The sequence below is a fragment of the Rhinolophus sinicus genome, chromosome 6 (genome assembly GCF_057876585.1).
Source record: "Rhinolophus sinicus isolate RSI-liver-muscle chromosome 6, RSI-T2T, whole genome shotgun sequence".
NCBI classification, from domain to species: Eukaryota; Metazoa; Chordata; class Mammalia; order Chiroptera; family Rhinolophidae; genus Rhinolophus; species Rhinolophus sinicus.
The window spans coordinates 36,888,162-36,907,769 of record NC_142506.1 but is presented as its reverse complement, the minus strand read 5'-3'; the positions used below and the strand labels follow the sequence as shown (position 1 = coordinate 36,907,769).

Here is a 19,608-nt window from a genome sequence, read left to right as displayed (position 1 = left end):
GGCAAGGCATTTATATACAGATGCTCTTCAACTTACATGGAGGTTACATCCCGATAAACCCATAGTAAGTTGAAAATATCATAAGTCGAAAATGCATTTAAACTGCCCTGTAGAGTATCACTTTACCCCTGTGCTCATGTGCCTGACTGGGAACTGTGGGTCTCTACTGCTGCCCAGCATCACAAAAGAGTTTCATACCATATATTGCTAGCCAGGGAAAAGATCAAAATTCAAAATCTGAAGTACGGCTTCTACTGCATATCACTTGGCACCGTTATAAAGTTGAGAAATTGTAAGTAGAAACACTGTAAGTCAGGTACTATCTGTATAAGATTTGGTTGACTGTATTTTTTATAACAGCCTCTGATAATTAGGATTAATTTGCCAATGTCTAAGGCTTAATAGAAAAAAAAAAAAAGGCAGGAAAAAAATCCACGTTTAGAAACTTTGAAGCACTTTTGCCAAATTGCCACCATAGATAAGTTTTTGTATTCTATTTTTTAAATTTTTTTTTAACTGAGCTCTTACTGTGTGCCAGGCCAAGTGTTTTACACATACTATTGGAAACAGTAAGTTTAAAACAGTTGTGTCATACTTACACTAATATTCGATTTATTGGCCAGTGTTCATCAAGCACTTTGAATATAATTCATATTAATTTAGTGATATATAACTAATCTAATGCTTCTAGTATGCTATGCAAACTAGTATTTATGAAATGTCTTGAAAATAGCTCAAATTTTAATTTAGCTAAACTAATAAATTGATTTTTACAAACTTATAGTCATTCAGTACCAGAACACTGGGGTTTGGGCCCTTAGGCCTGTGCTTATTATTATACTTAAAATTATAGTTATAGCAGGACTAAATCATCCTGTGTATAGAAAATCCAAATATTTTTGTTATTTCATCAAGAGGCAGTTACATATTATATAACAGTTGTACATGATGTTTTAAGTACATAATCATCAAAAGTCATTGAATTGTACACTTTAAATGGCTGTAGTTTATAGTAGTATGTGAATTACTCCTCAATAAAGAAAAAGATTCCTTTTAAGAAAAAATATAAGTAATAATTCTGAATGGACCTGTATTTTTTTCTTTAGATTTTCATAGTACATTCCATTGATTCCTTTTTAAAATTAATAGACTTTAATTTTTAAAACATTTTTGATTTATATAAGAATTGAACAGGTAGTAGAGTTTCCATCTACCCCCCATGCAGAGTTTTCCCTATTATTAACATATTAGTATGGTACATTCGTTACTATTAATGAACCAATATTGATATATTATTTTAAACTAAAGTCCATATGTTATTCAGATTTCTTTAGTTTTTACCTATTGTCCTTTTCTAGGATCCCATGCAGAATACATTACATTTAGTTGTCATGTCTCCTTAGGCTCCTCTTGGCTGTGACAGTTTCTCAGGCTTTCTTGGTTTTGATGTCCTTGACAGTTTTGAAGAATACTGGTTAGGTATACTGTAGGATGCCCTTCTATTGGAATTTACTGTTTTTCTCATGATCAGACTAGGATTATAAGTTTGGGAGAGGAAGACCACAGCATTAGAATGCCATTTTCATCACATATCAACGGTCTATACTACCTTTTGATTACTTTTTCTTTTTTAAAGTGCATAAATATAAATATCATCTACATTTGATTACTTTTAATACGCTTTTTCAGATGTATTATTGCAGCGCTTTGCAAAGATTTTCATTGGCTGTCTTGCAGCAGTTACTAGTGGTATGATGTATGCTCTCTATTTGTCAGCATACCATGAACGGAAATTCTGGTTTTCCAACAGGCAGGTAAGAAGAAAAACTTTTGAGTGTATGAAAGTTGTTTAGTATTTAATACTAATTTATGTGCTTCCCCAGGAGCCAAAGTAGATGTGTGATAAATATGACAAGTGCTTTCTTATATACAACCCTTTAGAAACAAAATAGTATAGAAGTTGTTTTGAGAACACAGTCACAGTATCAACATTGAAAATTTGAATAGACTGTATTTCAAGGCCATAAAATAGCAACTATGAGGGTGCTATCCTTCATGCAGTTAATTTATCAGGGACTTTTGATGATGGTGAAGTGGTATCGAGTTTAGTCAGCTTTTTAGTTAAGGCTTTGGCAGTTAAACATTTCAGAAACGATCTGTAAATTTCAGCATCAAAATATACTAATGTTTAGATTACATGATTAGAATGTTTTGGGGGTATTGAAAAATAACAGGCATACAGTATTTATTCAGATGTTGCCTCATATTAGTATGTTTAATATTTGGTTTTAAATCATATATATTCCAGATTTTTTAGTCACTGTGATTATATTCATAATTCATTTGGCCTTTGATAAGTTATTTTTAACTTATCTTCATAATCAGATATACCTATAATACATGGTGTTACCACTTGACTCTAAGGGTTTTGTGTGTTTTTTTGTTTTGTTTTAACCCAAACTATTTTGTTATTGTTCTGATTTTTACGCAGGTAGTCAATCTGACTAAATGTTTTTAAGCCATTGATTTACCTAGCACTACCAAAACATTTAACTGAATATATTGGTTTGACAAAAGCTGTTACCATAGCATATATTTATCTCCTTAGCTCTTTCACTACATTAATTGATTTCAAGTTTTTTTTTAAATGTGTCAAAAATCCACAAAAAATAAAAAGTTGATATTTTGACTTTTATGCATTTAATAACATTTTGAGCTGCTTTGTACATAAATGACATTATTTTTATTTTAAACCTTTGTTATATGGTAATAAATTTACCGTTATATTAACTTTTAGCGAAAATACTCAAAACATACTAAGGGTCATCAATTAGATTTAAGTATAGATAAATTAGAATCTAATGGCATTGATAACAAAAAATTATTACAAAATGTTACTCAATATGGCGTACAAAACATCTTTGTTGTTGATAGTGCAAGTCTTAGGAAAACATATCTGAATGTCACAGCAAAAGAGTTAGAAACGTTATGCAGATTAACTATTAGTACTCAATATTGGATGTATAATAGAATGATCTGGGGAGCTTTAAAAAAAAATGACCTCCCTCAGATTCGTAGGTGGGGGTGGAAGGAGTTCTGGGAGCAGTATTGCTCAAAATATTTCTAAGTGACTCCATTACGTAGGCAGAATTGAGAACAACCTGAAGACTGAAAATTTAGAAGGCATTCATCAAGAACCTTGTTTTTCAAAGCATTGTGTATGACCCAGGAGTATTGGCGTCATCTGGGAGCTGTTTCAGAATTGCAGATTCTTAGGCCCTACTTGATAATCACAATCTACATTTTAATAAGATCTCTAGGAGATTCATACACACATTAAATTTGGGAAACACTGATTAAGGGTTTACATCTTTGAAATCTTAGAAAGAAACAAATCTGTTTCCATTAATAAAAAATCATTTTAAGGAAATTTATTTAGATTAATAAACTATAAATGAGAAAAAAGATCCACTGATCAAATACATCTGGGAAAGACATCCTCTTGGAGATTGATAGTGCATAATGTATAGTGAAACTCGGAAAAGTCTTGCAGTAAGCCCATTTAACTTTCTTTAATCCAGCCTTTTACACAACTTATTTAACTAAACTCTTTTTAGGTAATACCCATTTATATTTTAAGAATATATCTTCTTTGATCAAACTTTGGGGAAACTGCTCTGATATCTTTTGTTTTTGTATTGATAAATATACATGAAAATAAACAAGTTTGATTTTAAAATATTGTAGATATTTTTATTCCCATCCTCCCGTTCTTCCCTTTTGGCAACCATCAGCTAGTTCTCTATATCTATTGTCTGTTTCTGTTTTGTTTTGTTTATTCATTTTTTTTTTTTTTAGGTTCCACATATAAGTGAAATAATATGGTATTTGTCTTTCTCTGTCTGACTTACTTCACTAAGCATAATATCCTGTATGTCTATGTTGTCGCAAATGGCATGATTTCATTCTTTTTTATTGCTGAATAATATTCTATTGTGTACATCCCATATCTTCTTTATCCATTTATCTATTGATGGACATCTACGCTGCTTCTGTATCTTGGCTATTACTAGTAATGATGCAGTGAAAGTAGCGTGCATTTATCTTTTCGAATTAATATTTTTGTTTTCTTTGGATACATACCCAGAAGTGGAATTACTGGGTCCTTCTTTGTTTCTTGTTACAGTCTGTGTTTTAAAGTCTACTTTATCTGGTATAAATATTGCTTGCACAGCTTTTTTTTCCTGTTTTCATTATCATGAAATATCTTTTTCCCTTTACTTTTAGTCTGTGTGTGTCTTTTTATCTAAAGTGAGTATCTTGTAGGCAGCATATGTAAGGGTCTTGTTTTCTTATCCATTCAGCCACCCTGTGTCTTTTGATTAGAGCATTTAATCCATTTACATTGAAAGTAATTGTTGATAGATTTGTAGTTTTTGGTATTTTATTTATATTTTTGTTCTTTTTCTTTTTTCTTCTTCTTAAAGAAGTCCCTTTAACATTTCTTGTAATATTGGTTTCATGGTGATGAGCTCCTTTAGCTTTTCCTTGTTTGAGAAGCTCTTTATCTGTCTTTCGATTCTAAATGATAGCTTTGCTAAATAGAGTAATCTTAGTATAATAGGTCCTTGCTTTTTCATCACTTTGAATATTTCCTGCCAATCTCTTGTGGCCTGCAAAGTTTTTGTTGAGAAATCAGCTGACAGTCTTATGGGAGCTCCCTTGCAGGTAGCTAACAGCTTTTCTCTTTGCTTTTAAGATTCTTTGTCTTTAACGTTTGGCATTTTAATTATGATGTGTCCTACTATGGGCCTGTATGGGTTCACCTTGTTTGGGACTGTGCTTCGTGGACTTCTATGTCTGTTTCCTTCGCCAGGCTAGGGAGGTTTTCCATCATTATTTCTTCAAATAGGTTTTCAATTCCTTGCTCTCTCTTCTCCTTCTGGTACCCCTAGATGCAAATGTTTGTACACTTGATGTTGTCCCAGAGGCCCCTTAAACTATCCTCATTTTATTGGATTCTTTTTTCTTGTTGTTCTGATTGGGTGTTTTCTGCTGCTTTATCTTCCAAATTGCTGATTGGATCCTCTGCTTTATCTAATCTACTTTTGATTCCCTCTAATGTATTCCTCATTTTAGTTATTGTGCTCTTCTTTTCTGACTAGTTCTTTTTTGTGTTTTCTAGCTCCATTTTTATGTTTCGTTTTTCTTTGACATTCTGATAACCAGTGTTTTGACATCTGCATCTGGTAGATTGTCTCCATTTTGTTTAGTTCTTTTTTGAGGGTTTGTTCTGTTCTTTTATTTGGGACGTGTTTCTTTGTTTCCCCATTTTGGCTGCCTCTCTGTGTGTATTTCTATGTAATAGGTAAATCTGCTGTATTTCCTGGTCTTGTTAGAATGGCCTTATGTAGTAGGTGTCCTGTGGGGCCCAGTGGCGCAGTTTTCCTGGTCACCTGAGCTGGGCGCTCCAGGTGTATCCTTGTGTGGGTTGTGTGTGCCCTTCTGTTGTAGTTGAATCTTGATTACTGTTGGCGTCAATTTGACTGATTGCCCCTCAGGCTGATTGGTTGCGAGGACTGTAGATGAATTGTTATGCAGGGGCTGACCCTACGGAGCAGGATTCACTTTAACAGGGCTATGGTGCCAGCCATGTCAGCCTTTGGGTGTGTTGTTTGTGGAGGTAGTTGGATGGTACTTCGGTGTTCTCTGAAGCAGACCATTGGGTGTGTTGGTTTTAGGGCCTCTTGGAGCAGGGGCTCTGGTGCAGGCCAAGGGCAGCCGCTGTCTTGCCCTGCCGAGGACCACTTGATATGAGCTACCAAGTAATGTGCAGGTGGTTGCCACTTGTGCTGGGCTTGGAGGCGCCTGGAAGAGGCTAAACTGTGAAATGAGGCCAGCTGCTGGTAGCGCCAGGCTTCTGGCTGCTTAGCAAGACATGGGGCATGCCAAAGCCAGATGCTGTTTGTTTGGGGTTTGTGAGCCTTCAAGAGGTTTTAGGAAAGTCTGCAGCATGAGCCAAGACATGCCGCTTGTATGGAAAAGCCACTGGAAGTGGCTTGAGTGAGTCAGCAATTTGGGTGGAGTGGGATCTCCGAATCACGAGAATGGGGCTGCCTGCATGTGCAGGCCAGGTTGGGGATGGCTCAACAAAAGAACAATGGCTTTTGCCAGCAATTCTATCTGGGAGAAAGCTGCCCCTCCAGCCCTAGCCCTAAAACCAGACATTTCAATTTCTCATTTGTCCCTGGCGCCTTTTGAGCTACTGCCTCAGTGTTGGAGCTCAGAGCTAGTGAGACGGTCAATGAGTAAGTCTATATGCAGGCCCTTTAATAGGAATGCCTAGGACACAGTAGCCCTCCATCTCACTCAGCCACAGTCTCTGCTGGTTTTCACAGCCGGAAGTTGTGGGGACTTGTTTTCCTGGCACAGAAATTCTGGGCTGGGAAGCCTGGGGTGAGGCTGTGACCCCATGCTCCTCAGGGGGACTGCTGCAGCTGAGATATCCCTTCCAGTTTTTAACTGCTACACATGCATGTGGGACCAGCCCATTCCTCATCTTCACCCCTCCCACTAGTCTCAACATGGATTCTTCCATATGTCCTTAGTTGTAGGACTTCTGTTCAGTGAGACATAATCAGACAATTCTCAATGATGGTTGTTTTGTAGTTTAGTTGTAATTTTGATGTGATCATGCGAGGCGGCTAGCACAGTGTTTACCTCCTCCGCCATCTTGACTGGAAGCCTTCTGCCCATTTTTTAATCAGATTGTTTCGGGTTTTTTGGTGTTAAGTTGTATGAGTTCTTTATGTATATTGGTTGTTAACTCCCTATCAGATGTATCATTTGTCTCTCGGTTGTCTTCGTTTTGTTGTTGGTTTCCTTTGCTTTACAAAAAATTTTAGTTTGATGTAGTCTCATTTTTTTGTCTGTTTGTTTATCTTGTCCAAGGAGACATATCCAAAAAGATATTCTAAGAACAATGTCAGAGAGTGTACTGCCTATGTTTTCTTCAAGGGGTTTTATGGTTTCAGGCCTTATATTTATGTCTTTAATTCATTTTTTTTTAAATTTTATTGGGGAAGGGGAACAGGACTTTATTGGGGAACAGTGTGTACTTCCAGGACTTTTTTCCAAGACAGGTTGTTGTCCTTTCAGTCTTAGTTGTGGAGGGTGCCGTTCAGCTTCAAGTTGTTGTCCTTTCAGTCTTAGTTGTGGAGGGCACAGCTCAGTTCCAGGTCTAGTTGCCGTTGCTAGTTGCAGGGGGCACAGCCCACCATCCCTTGTGGGAGTCGAACCTGCAACCTTGTGGTTGAGAGGACGCGCTCCAACCAACTGAGCCATCCGGGAGCTCAGCGGCAGCAAAGCTCAAGGTGCTGTGTTCAATCTTAGTTGCAGGGGGCACTGCCCACCATCCCTTGCGGGAGTCGAGGAATCGAACTGGCAACCTTGTGGTTGAGAGTCCACTGGCACATGTGGGAATCGAACCGGCAGCCTTCAGAGTTAGGAGCATGGAGCTCTAACTGCCCGAGCCACCGGCCCAGCCCCTCTTTAATTCATTTTGAGTTTATTTTTTTATATGGTGTAAGATTTCACTTTTTTTGTATGTGTCTATCTAGTTTTCCCAATACCAGTTATTGAAAAGACTGTCTTTATCCCATTGTCTATTCTTGCCTCCTGTGTCATGGATTGATTATATAAGCGAGGGTTTATTTCTGGGCTCTCTATTCTATTCCATTGATCTGTTTGTTACCGAACTCAAGGGGTTCGCCACTTGTTTCATTCTATTGAAGAATGAGATGTGGTTATTAGGCCGTTTTATTTAATTGCAGCAAGTAAAGGAGACAGAGGATTCATATCCAAAGCTTTGTCTCCCCAAAGGGAGGCTTAGTCATTGCTTATATACATTGTTTGGTTAATTACATGTTGATTTCTTCTTGGCAGTTGGCCATACTTATCTGATTGGGTTCCTGTCAAGCTCATCAGGTGACAGCTGCTTCTGCAAAATACTGTGCTACATTTTAACACTTAGCAAAAATAGTGTTTAGTAAGAACCACCCAGACCTTGAGACCCTTGTCCTGTCTAACATACATATCTGTTTTTATGCCAGTACTTTATCTTTTGATTATTGTATCTTTATAGTATAGTTTGATATCATGGGGTGTGATACTTCCCACTTAGTTCTTTCTCAAAATGTCTTTGGCTATTATCTTTTGTGGTTCCATATAAATTTTAGGGTTAGTGTTCTAATTCAGAGAAGTGTGTCATTGGTATTTTAACAGGGATTGTCTCGAATATTGCCTTAGGTAGTAAGGACATTTTCACAATATTTATCCTTCCAATCCTTGAGAAAGTTATATCCTTCAATTTATTTGTATCTTCTTCAATTTCTTTCTTCCGTGTCTTATAGTTTTCAGAGTACAGGTCTTTCACCTCTTTGGTTAAATTTATTTCTAGGTATTTTACGCTGTTTGATGCAAGTGTAAATGGGATTGTGTTCTTAAATTTTTTTGATCGTTTGTTATTGGTGTATAGAGATGAAACACATTTTTATATATTGATTCTGTATTCTGTAACTACTGAATTTATTAGTTCTCATAGGTTTTTGGTGAAGTCTTTAGTTAGGGTTTTCTGTATGTAGTATCAAGTCATCTGCTTGGCTCTTTATTATACTTTATTATATTTTCTCTTTGTTGAAGTTCTCCCTAAGTTCCTCTATTCCGCTGTCAAGTTTGGTGAGCATCTTTATGACTGTTTCTTTGGGTTCCTTATCAGGCAATTTACTTATCTCTATTTCCTTTGGGGCTTTTTTTCTGGAGATTTTCCTTGTTCCTTTGAGAGAAATTCTTTTGTCTTTTCATTTTGTTTGACTTTCTATGGTTGTTTATATGAATTACACAAAATAGCTGTCTCAGTCTTTAAAAAGTGGCCTTACGTAGAAGCGGCCTCTGTATGCTGTTGTGCCAGGTTATTTTGGCAGGCCTGTAGGAGCTGAGCTATGCTTATGGCGTCTATGATGTAGGGGTGCTGGCCTTTGGAGCTGGAGCAGCTCCAGGTGGGGAGGCCAGGTGCATTTAATAATGCCCTGTTTATGCTGCTTGCTCCCTTTATCAGGGCCTGAAAAGTGCTTGGTAGGAAATTTAGGCCAGAGCACCTGGATAGGGCCCCCACCTACCCTATGGAGGTGGAAGAGAATGGAAAGAATGGAGCTCACTGGTATCTCCAACCCCGAGAATTCCTGCAGCTCCTGAGGTCTCCCATGGTTTCCCAGCCTTCTCTTTTCGGTCTCTTTCTCTTGTTCCAAAGCTGTTCATTCAGCTCTCAATTATCTTGGAGTAATTGCTCTCTATAAAAGTGCATGAGAGGGGGCAAGTCCAGCGTCCTACACAGCTGCCATCTTGGACCTCTCTAAAAGATTATAGATTTATGAAAACCTGATTCAGCAGGAAAAGCACAGGTTTCTTAATGTTTTTAACTACCTGTATGCTTGGTTCTGTATAGCCTAATTTTCAGAATTTTAAGATTTACTTATATTTCTGGAAGTACATTTGAAAAGCACTGATTAAATATCTACTGATCTTGAAAAGTACTAAGTAATGGCTTGCTGTTCTGGATACTTAGGGAAGTGAAATAGCAATAGAAAACACTGCTTCTTTTTTTCTTTTTTTTTTAATTTATTTTTTAAATTTATTGGGGTGACAATTGTTAGTAAAATTACATAGATTTCAGGTGTACAATTCTGTATTACATCATCTATAAATCCCATTGTGTGTTCACCACCCAGTCAGTTCTTCCATCACCATATATTTGATCCCCCTTACCCTCTTCTCCCACCCTCCACCCCCCCTTACCCTCTGGTAACCACTAAACTATTGTCTGTGTCTATGAGTTTCTGTTTCTCATTGTTTGTCTTGTTTTTTTGTTGTTTTTGGTTTATATATCATATATTAGTGAAATCACATGGTTCTCTGCTTTTTCTGTCTGACTTATTTCGCTCAGCATTACACTCTCAAGATTCATCCATGTTGTCACAAATGTTCTTATATCATCTTTTCTTACCGCCAAATAGTATTCCATTGTGTATATATACCACAACTTCTTTATCCATTCATCTATCGAAGGACATTTTGGTTGTTTCCATGTCTTGGCCACCGTAAACAAAGCTGCAATGAACATTGGAGCACACGTGTCTTTAGAAAACACTGCTTCTTAAACTTACTTTTTTATTATGGACTTCTAACACCTCAAGCATTTTTATAACCCTCCTTACTATTCTTGCTGTCCTTGGGGCATTTCTTTTGGTTTTCCTTCTAGATTTTCCTTATATATAACAGGTAAATAACCAATGAGTTACAATCCATTTTAAACCTTATGTGTTTTATTAAAATGATTGCCGCATTATTAAAAAGTTTAACCTCATTAATATAGCCACTAGTAATAAAAGGAAAATTCAAACATCTTTGAATAAAAGCTTAAGTAAATAGTGTTAATTTAGATGATGAGGAAAGAGAAGGAAGATAGCCGTTCAAATTTAGGACACTGATATTTAAATATATTTTCTTTTAGGAGCTCGAACGGGAAATCACATTTCAGGGTGACAGTGCCATTTATTACTCTTATTATAAAGATATGTTAAAGGCGCCTTCATTTGAAAGAGGTATGAAAACCACATTTGTATATTTAATAACAGTATTTTTCTAAAATAAAACGTATTTGGGAGCCCTTGAATGTGGAGATTTGTCTCAGAATATAGGTATTGTTATTTCTTGTACATAATAAAAAAATTGGGAAAATGAAGCACAGAGTATTATGTTTTGAGATCTTTTTTGATAATTTAAAATATTTAATGACCTCTGAAAAACTTGTTTAAAAAGCAGAATAATTAATCTAGAGAAAAATTTGTCTATCTTTAGGTGTTTACGAATTGACACACAATAACAAAACTGTATCTCTGAAGACCATAAATGCAGTGCAGCAAATGTCTCTATATCCAGAACTTATTGCCAGCGTTTTATATCAAGCAACTGGTAGCAATGTATGTGTTTTTATTTTGATAATATTTATCTCACATACTGTGACTCCTCAAAATTATTTAATGTCATCCTATTATCTCCTCCTCTCTCTCGCTCGCTCTCTCTCTCTCTCTCTCTTTCTCTCTTTCTGTCTTTTCCCCAATTAGGAGATTATTGAGCCAGTATATTTCTATATTGGTATTGTGTTTGGATTGCAAGGAATATATGTTACTGCTTTATTTGTTACAAGTTGGCTTATGAGTGGAACCTGGCTAGCAGGAATGCTTACTGTTGCATGGTTCATTATAAACAGGTAAGAAAGATGTTTTTAATTAAGTTTTACAATCTTTTGTGTCTGTGGTAGTAAGTTTTAACCCTCCCCCTGCAATATTCCAAACCCTAATCCCCACATGGGAATGTGATGAAATACCATTCCTATGAGTATGTTATGTCACATGGCACAATTGACCTTAAAGGTAGGAAGATTACCTGGTGGGCCTGATTGAATCATATGAGCCCTTAAAAATAAAAGTAGAGAGCTTTCTCCAGCGGGTGCAGAAGGAGAAATTGGAGATATTTGAAGCATGGAAAGGATTTGCTGCACTGTTGCTGGTTTGAAGTGAGGAGGAAATGACTTCTGCCAATAACCAGTGAGTTTATCGAAGGACTACAAGCCCTGATGAAAACTGTAGCCCTGGCCAATGCTTTGATTTTAGCTTAAGGAGCCTCTGAGCAGGGAATCCATCCAGCCATACTCTGCTGGGTTTGTGAGCTAATAAATCTGTGTTTTAAGCCACTACATTTGTGGTCATTTGCCATACAACAATTGAAAAAATAATATACCCACCTTATATCTCTCTTTTTTCAGACATAGTGATATTGGCATATGTGGATATACCTCTTCTTTCATCTTTTATTTAAAATTGATGACACACGCTTCATGAAAAGAAGGAAGAGGCATCAGATACATCACTACTAAGTTAACTACCACAAATAACGATTCTAGATTGATCTATTACAGTGTGCTTTGAATTAATAAACCCATCCCTTTTGGTGAACAAAGCCGCCTCAGTTTTTTAATAACGAGTAAAAAGAATATAGAAGTTAGGGTTTCTTTGAAATGGGTGGCTGGTTTGAGATATAAAAATTTCCGTGACATTGGTCATTGTCAAAATTTTATTCTTTGAATGATAGCATTCTTCTTCCTCCCCATAACACTTTCCCCCTGATAACACTTAAGATTAAATTTTTAAAAATTAAACATTTCTGTTACACATTTCTTTCAGTAATTGCCAAATGAAAACTATGACAGTACTTTCAAGTTACTAAGACTCAGCAGTAAGGGCTAGTATCTATTACTGGGCTTTGTTTTTCTTTAGAGTCACATGCTGGTAAGAGTTTTGATTAAATATTTTTTTTGAACCAAACTTTCTTATTTCTTATTACAAAAGCAATATATGTATGTTGTAGAAAATTAAAACCAGCAAAAATAAAATAATAACTACATATTCCCACTACCTAGAAATCACTGAGCATCTTTTATACCTTAGTGTATGCATGTAGATATTTGTGTATGTATTTTTTTTGCCAAAATGATATATATTGCACATACTGTTTTATATGCTGCTTTCTTTGTTTAGCAGTCTCTACCTTTTCATTTCAATAATTTTTTATCTTATTTAATACCCAATCCATGTTACAGTTTCTTCCACTGGCCACAAAATATCCCATAGCTGGTTTATCCAAACCAGTATTTAATCCAGGACCACACATTGCATCTGATGTTCCTTACCGTTCTTTAAATCTGACATAGTTCCTTTTTTATGACAATGGCATGTTGAAGGGACTAAGTCAGTTGTGCTACAGAATGTCACACTATATGGATTTCTCTTGCTCTTCTTCCTTGTGGTTTCATCTAGTTTTTTTCTTTATTTCTTGTGTTTCCATAAGCTGAACGCTATGTCTAAAGGCTTGATGGGTTCAAGATAAGCATTTCTAATTAGAATATATCATAGATGATAATTTTTTCACGTTCCATGACATTAGAAGTTACGTGATATTTAGTTGGCCTCCCCTGAGTGAAGCTGAGATTGACTGCTGGTTTGGAGGATGACAGTCTGATCTCTGCATTGAATAGTTGTGTTTTCTTGATAAGATTAGAAAATAATCTGTGTGGTGTTTTGGGGCACCAAATAAATTTTTTGTTTTCACTATTAATAATTTACCTAAGGGTTTTAACTCCAGTTAGTAATCTTTGCAGAAATGACTAATTTCATTAGGGTTTTTAAAATTATATTTTTCTATTTTCATTAGCTGTGTATGTTTATTTATTTAATTTTTAAAAATTTTTCAGCTGTGTATATTTTTAATTATTTCTACCAGTTACAGTTGACATTCAGTATTATTTTGGTTTCAGATGTACAGCATGGTGGTTAGACATTTCTATAATTTATGCAGCAATCTCCCCCAATTGCTGTAGTACACCCCTGCCACTATACACAGTTGTCACAACATTATGGACTATATTCTCTATGCTGTACTTTACATCCCTGTGACTATGTTGTAACTACCAATTTGTATTTCTTTTCTTTTTAAATATTTTTATTAAAATACAACTAACATGCAATATTATATTAGTTTCAGGTGTACATCATAGTTATTCAACAGTATGCACCTTACACTATACATAGCTATTACCATATTATTGATTATATTCTCTATACTAAAGAAGTGATCACCATGATAACTCTAGCAACCATCTGACACCATACCACATTATCACAATATTATTGACTATATTTCCTATGCCGTATATTACATTCCCAAGACTTATTTGTTTCATACCTGGAACTTTGAACCTCTTATTCTTTATCTTTTTCCCCCTTTTTAAATTTTTCAATTACAGTTGACATTCAGTATTTTTTTATATTAGTTTCAGGTGTACAGCATAGTGATTAGACATTTATATAATTTATGACGTGATCCCCCTGGCTAGTACCCACCTGGCACTATACATAATTACCATATTGTGGAGTATATTTCCTATACTTTACATCCCTATGACTATTTCGTAACTACCAATTTGTATTTCTTAATCCCTTCACCTTTTCCACCCTGCCCTCAAGCCCCCTCCCACCTACCACTCCGATAGATCTAGTACCCATTGATACTATGCATAGTTATTAAATATTATTGACTATATTCCTTATGCTATACCGTACATCCCCATGACTACTGTGTAACAATCAATGTGTACTTCTTAATCCCTTCCCGTTTTTCACACACCTCCTCTACCCTCCTCCAATCCGGCTTCCATCAAAATGTTTTCTGTATCTGTGAGTTTGTTTCTATTTTGTTTGTTTGTTTATTTTGTTCTTTAGATTTGACTTGTAAGTGAAATCATATGACATTTGTCTTTCGCTGTCTGACTTACTACACTCAGCTTAATACCCCCTAGATCCATCCATGTTGTCTCAGATGGCAAGATTTCATTCTTTTTCTCTGGCCAAGTAATATTCCATTGTATATATGTATCACCTCTTCTTTTCCATTCAGGGACACCCAGGTTACCTTCACATTTTGACTATTCTGAATAATGCTGCAGTGAACATATGGATGAGCATGTCCCCTCAAAGTAGCATTTTTGGATTCTTTGGATAAATACCCAGAAGTGATATTACTAGGTCCTTCTTTGTCTCTTGTTATACTCTTCGTTTTAAAGTTAATTTTGTTTGGTATAAACATTGCTACTCCAGCTTTTTGGTTTTTTTGTATGTTTGTTTGCTTTCATTTTCATGAAATATCTTTTTCAATCCCTTTACTTTCAGTCTGTGTGTGTCTTTCAATTTGAAGTGAGTCTCTTGTAGGCAGCATATGTAAAGATCTTGTTTTCTTATCCATTCAGCCCCCATATCTTTTGATTGGAACATTTAATCCATTTACATTGAAAGTAATTGTTGATAAATATGTAGTTATTGTCATTTTATTATTAATTTTATGTATCTAGCTTAAAGAAGTCTGTCTGTCTATCTATCTATCATCTATCTATCTATCTATCTATCTATCTATCTATCTATCTATCTATCTATCTATCTATCTATCTATCTATCTAAAAGAAGTGCCTCTAAGGTTCCTTGTAATACTGGTTTGGTAGTGATGAACTCCTTTAGCTTCTTCTTGTCTGGGAAGCTCTTTATCTGTCTTTCGATCCTAAATGAAAGCTTTGCTGGGTAGAGTAATCTTAGTTGTAGGTCCTTGCTTTTCATCACTTTTAATAATTTGTGCCAGTCCCTTATGGCCTGCAAAGTTTCTGTTGAAAAATCAGTTGATAGCCTTAGGGGAGCTCCCTTGTAGGTAGCTAACGGCTTTTCTCTTGCTGCTTTTCAGATTCTCTGTTTGTCTTTAACTTTTGGCGTTTTAACTTAATGGGTTTTGGTGTTGGCCTGTTTGGGTTCATCTTGTTTGGGACTCTCCGTGCTTCCTGGGCTTGTATATCTATTTCTTTTGCCAGGTTATGGAAATTTTCCATCATTATTTCTTCAAATAGTTTTCAATTCCTTGCTCTCTCTCTTTTGCTACCCCTATAATGCGAATATCGGTATGCTTGATGTCCCAGAGGCCCCTTAAACTCTCCTCAGTTTTTTGGATTCTTTTTTCTTTTTGTTGTTCTGGTTTGATGTTTTCTGCTACCTTATTTTCTACATCACTGGTTTGATCCTCAACTTCATCTAATCTGTTGATTCTCTAATATATTCTTCATTTCCGTTATTGTATTTTTTATTTCTAACTGGTTCTTTTTCATGTTTTCTATCTTCGTTTTTATATTTTCTATTTCTTTACTGAACTTCCCCTGAGATCATTGAGCATCCTGATTACCAGTGTTTTGAACTCTGCGTCTGGTGGATTACTTGTCTCCGTTTTGTTTAGTTCTTTTTTGGAGCTTTTTACTGTTCTTTTATTTGGTACATGCTTCTTTGTTTCCCCATTTTGGCTGCCTCCCTGTGTTTGTATTAGGTAGGGCTCTGATGTCTCCTGGTCTTAGTAGAGTAGCCCTATGTAGTAGGTGTGCTGTGGGGCTCAGTGGCGAATCTTCCTGGTCATCTAAGCCGTGCACTCCAGGTGTGTCCCTATGTCGGTTGTGTGTGCCCTTCTCTTGTAGTTGAGCCTTGCTTGCTATTTGCATATCAGTGGGAGGGATTGACCCTTGGGCTCATTGCCTCAGTATGCCAGAAATTATGCCTCAGTATGTACCTGCTTAATCTGCCCCTTGGGTGTGTCGTCCTTGGAGGTGGCTGGGTCATGCACCAGTTTGTTTCAAAGCTGGCCACTGGGTACTCCAACCCCAGGGCCACCTGGGAGGGGACCCGCTGCAGGTTAAGTTTAGCCACAGCCCGTGTTCCACCCAGGACCACCCTCAAGAGCCACAAAGCAATCTCCAGATGGCTGCTGTCCATGCTGTGCTTAGAAGTGCCTCAAGAGGCCAAGCCGCAGACCAAGGTAGGCTGTTGCTAGTGCCAGGATTTGGGGCACTCTCAAGCCAGATTTTGCTTGTCTGAGTTCCACGAACCTGTCAGAGATTCTAGGAAAGTCTGTAGCGTGAGCCAAGGCAGGTGGTTTGTACGAAAAAGCCACTGTAAGTGGCTTGGGTATACCTGAAAGTTGGACGGGGCAGGGTCTCAGAATCACCAGGGTGTGGTGAACAACAAACAGCTTTAGCCAGCTTGATGGAGACTCAGATAAGGTGGCTGTCTGCATCTGCCCACTGGGAAGGGGAGGGCTCAACAAAGACAATGGCCTCCACCAGCTCCTTCATCCAGGAGAAAGCTGCCCCTCCAGGCCCTGTCCTGAAGCCAGACAACTCAGTTTTCTACCATATGTTCCTGCTGCCTTTCCAGTTGCTGCCCCACCACTGGAGCTCAAAGCCAGGGAGTCTGTCAGTGAGTTATCCTGGTACAGTGCCTTTAAGAAGAGCGCCTGGGATTCCAGCCACCCTCCATCTCACTCAGCCACAATCTCCGCTGGTTTTCACAACCAGAAATTATGGGAACTTCTCTCCCCAGAACTGGAACCCTGTGCTGGGACCCTTCACTCCTCCAAGAGGGACCACCACAGCCAAGAGATCCCTCCTGATTTTTAATGGTCACACGCAGGGGTGAGACTAGCTTGTTCCACGTTTTTGCCCCTTCTGCCAGTCTCAAGGTTGGTTCTTCATGTTCTTAGTTCTAGGGCTTTGGTTAAGCAAGATTTCACGCAATTCTCCATGATCATTGTTGTAGTGTAGTTGTAATTCTGATGTGGTCATGAGAGAAGGTAAGCACAGCATTTACCTGCCTCGCCATCTTGACTACATTCTTCATTCTTTTAATGTAGAATTTTTCTTCATTAACAACCGGAGTTCTTTGGTTATCTTTATATTCAGTTGCTATTAGAAAGTCAGATAAATGCTTAATTTCACTTTAATTACCAATTTCTAAATAAGAGATTGTCTTAGCAGCTATCTCAGATAGTGATGAAAACTTAGTGGTGGTCTCTTTTTAAATATATTTCTCAATTTAGGGATTTTCATTGACTCTGGGGCTAAACCCGTTACCATAATTGTTCTTTTGTTGCTCAAATTTGTTAACAACTTTGGTCAGTAGGAGTCCTTTTAGGCTGGCTTCCGGGTTCTTTTGACATATCCTCTTTAATCTTTGAAAACTTGATTGTTTCTGGCTCAACAAGGCTCACCTTGTTCTTTTTCTGTGAAAGATTTGGAGTTAACCATTTCTCTATGGAGCTCTGGTTCCTTTTAGTATAGAGTAATATTAGAGAATCTGGTGTGGATGCTAGGGAGACAAGATGATTTCTTGCTGTCAGAAACTGCCTGTTAGAGAATATTTGAAGTTGCCATGTACTTTTCTAAAATTCTCTTAGAATTTATTGTTAGAAATTTAATAGCACACTCACAAATTTATTTCAGTACTTAGTCTTGGTCTAGAAAATCTTGCATTTTAATGTGAAATGGTATTTAGTATAAAACCAGCATTGTTTAAAATATAGACCTTATAAAAGGATTACTCTCTTGCTTATGTGATGTAGTAGTTATTGCAGTATAACAAATCATCCCAAAACTTAACAGTTTAAAACAATAAATATTATCTCACATAATTTCTGAGGGTCAGGAATGGGGGTGGCTTAGCTGGGTGATTCTAGTTCAGGGCCTTTTAATGAAGTTGTAGTCAAGAGTTGATTGGGACTACAGTCATCTGATGGTTTTACTGGCCTGAACCATTTACTTCCAAGGTCACCTACGTGGTTGTTTGTAAGAAGCCTCAGTTCCTTGCTAGCTGTTGTCTTAGAAGGCCTTAGTTTCTCATCACCTGGGTCTCTCCATTGGATTTTTCACAAGTGTGCTACTGGCTTCCTTTAGAGTGAATAATCTAAGTGGTTATGAGGTGAGTGTGCCATAGTGGAAGCCAGATATCTTTTATAACCTAATCTCAGAAATGATATGCCATCGCTCTGCTGTATACTATTATTCATCATGCATACTAACTGGTGTCATGTGTGAATTGACTACACAGAGTGTTAATACCAAGAGGCAGGGATCATCGCGGACCATCTTGGCGGCTGGCTACCACATGCAATGAACTTGTAATATTCATTTCATTTAATCCCTAGAGCTATCTTTATCAGAAATTTGAAGAGGAAGCCCAGGCAACTTTTTCATGTAAAAATAATAGCATTAAAAAATTAAGATTCTCTGTCAAATAGAATATTTTAGAGATCTTAGTGAGAATTGTAAGGAAATTGCCTTATTTAATGACAATTAATTTGCCTTATTTAATGACACAGTATATCCTAGTTACTTGGAGCAGAAGTTAGGTAGAAAAATTAACCTGATCTATTCTGCTAAAATGTGTCTTTTGACAATTGAAACATTCTTAGTAAGCAGTTGTTTTTTTAATGTTTGTTTTGCATTTTGTTTTTTATTGGTGTATATCTTATAGAGTTGACCCTTGAATAACAAGTGTTTGAACTGTGTGGGTCCACTTATATGTGGACTTTTTTCAGTAATTATACAGTCAACCCAGCATATCCCAGGTTTTGCATCTGTGGATTCAGTCAACCTTGGATTGAAAACAGTATATTTTTGATCCACGGTTGGGAAGCTGTGGATGTAGAAGGCTGACAGTATGCATTGTTCTGTGCCATTTAATATAAGGGACTTGAGCATCTGTGGATTTTGGTATGGGGGCAGCCTAGAACCAATCCCTTGTGCGGGTATTGAGGGATGGCATAAGTTTTGAGGGAGTCAAAAGTTAGGTGAGGATTTTCACCTGTGATGGGAGCAGTCTGTGCCCCTAACCCCTGCATTGTTCAAGGGTCACCAGTACTACAAAATATATTTTAATGCCATGAAATATGTTCTCTATTTTATTCATTAGCTTTAGAGTTTATATGTGATTTCCTAGAAAAGTATAAAAAGATTTTAGTGATTCCATTATATTATGATCATTAGTAGTGTTCTTAATGGTATTTTCTGTTAGTTGTTTCTTTCTTTTTTAATGTCTTCCTTTCCTTTTTTTTTTTTTTTCCTCTTCTTCCGCCTCCCCC

The 19,608-nt window shown here is 36.8% G+C and overlaps 1 protein-coding gene across 17 annotated transcripts in view; it reads left to right on the top strand.

The window, feature by feature from the left end:
* Positions 1-19,608, top strand: part of DPY19L4 (dpy-19 like 4) — a 73,721-nt gene that overhangs the window by 10,192 nt on the left and 43,921 nt on the right. For 14 of the 17 annotated variants that reach the window (XR_016021517.1, XR_016021516.1, XR_016021518.1 and 11 more), the window contains exons 3-6: positions 1,690-1,814; positions 10,568-10,658; positions 10,915-11,036; positions 11,181-11,326. Coding sequence is in view for 14 of the 17 variants with exons in the window: in XM_019713357.3 (XP_019568916.2) it covers positions 1,690-1,814; positions 10,568-10,658; positions 10,915-11,036; positions 11,181-11,326 (484 nt within the window). In the remaining 3 variants the exon portion in view is untranslated. The remainder of the gene's footprint in view (positions 1-1,689; positions 1,815-10,567; positions 10,659-10,914; positions 11,037-11,180; positions 11,327-19,608) is intronic. The other 3 variants (XM_088799045.1, XM_088799047.1, XM_088799046.1) reach the window with 1 other exon arrangement.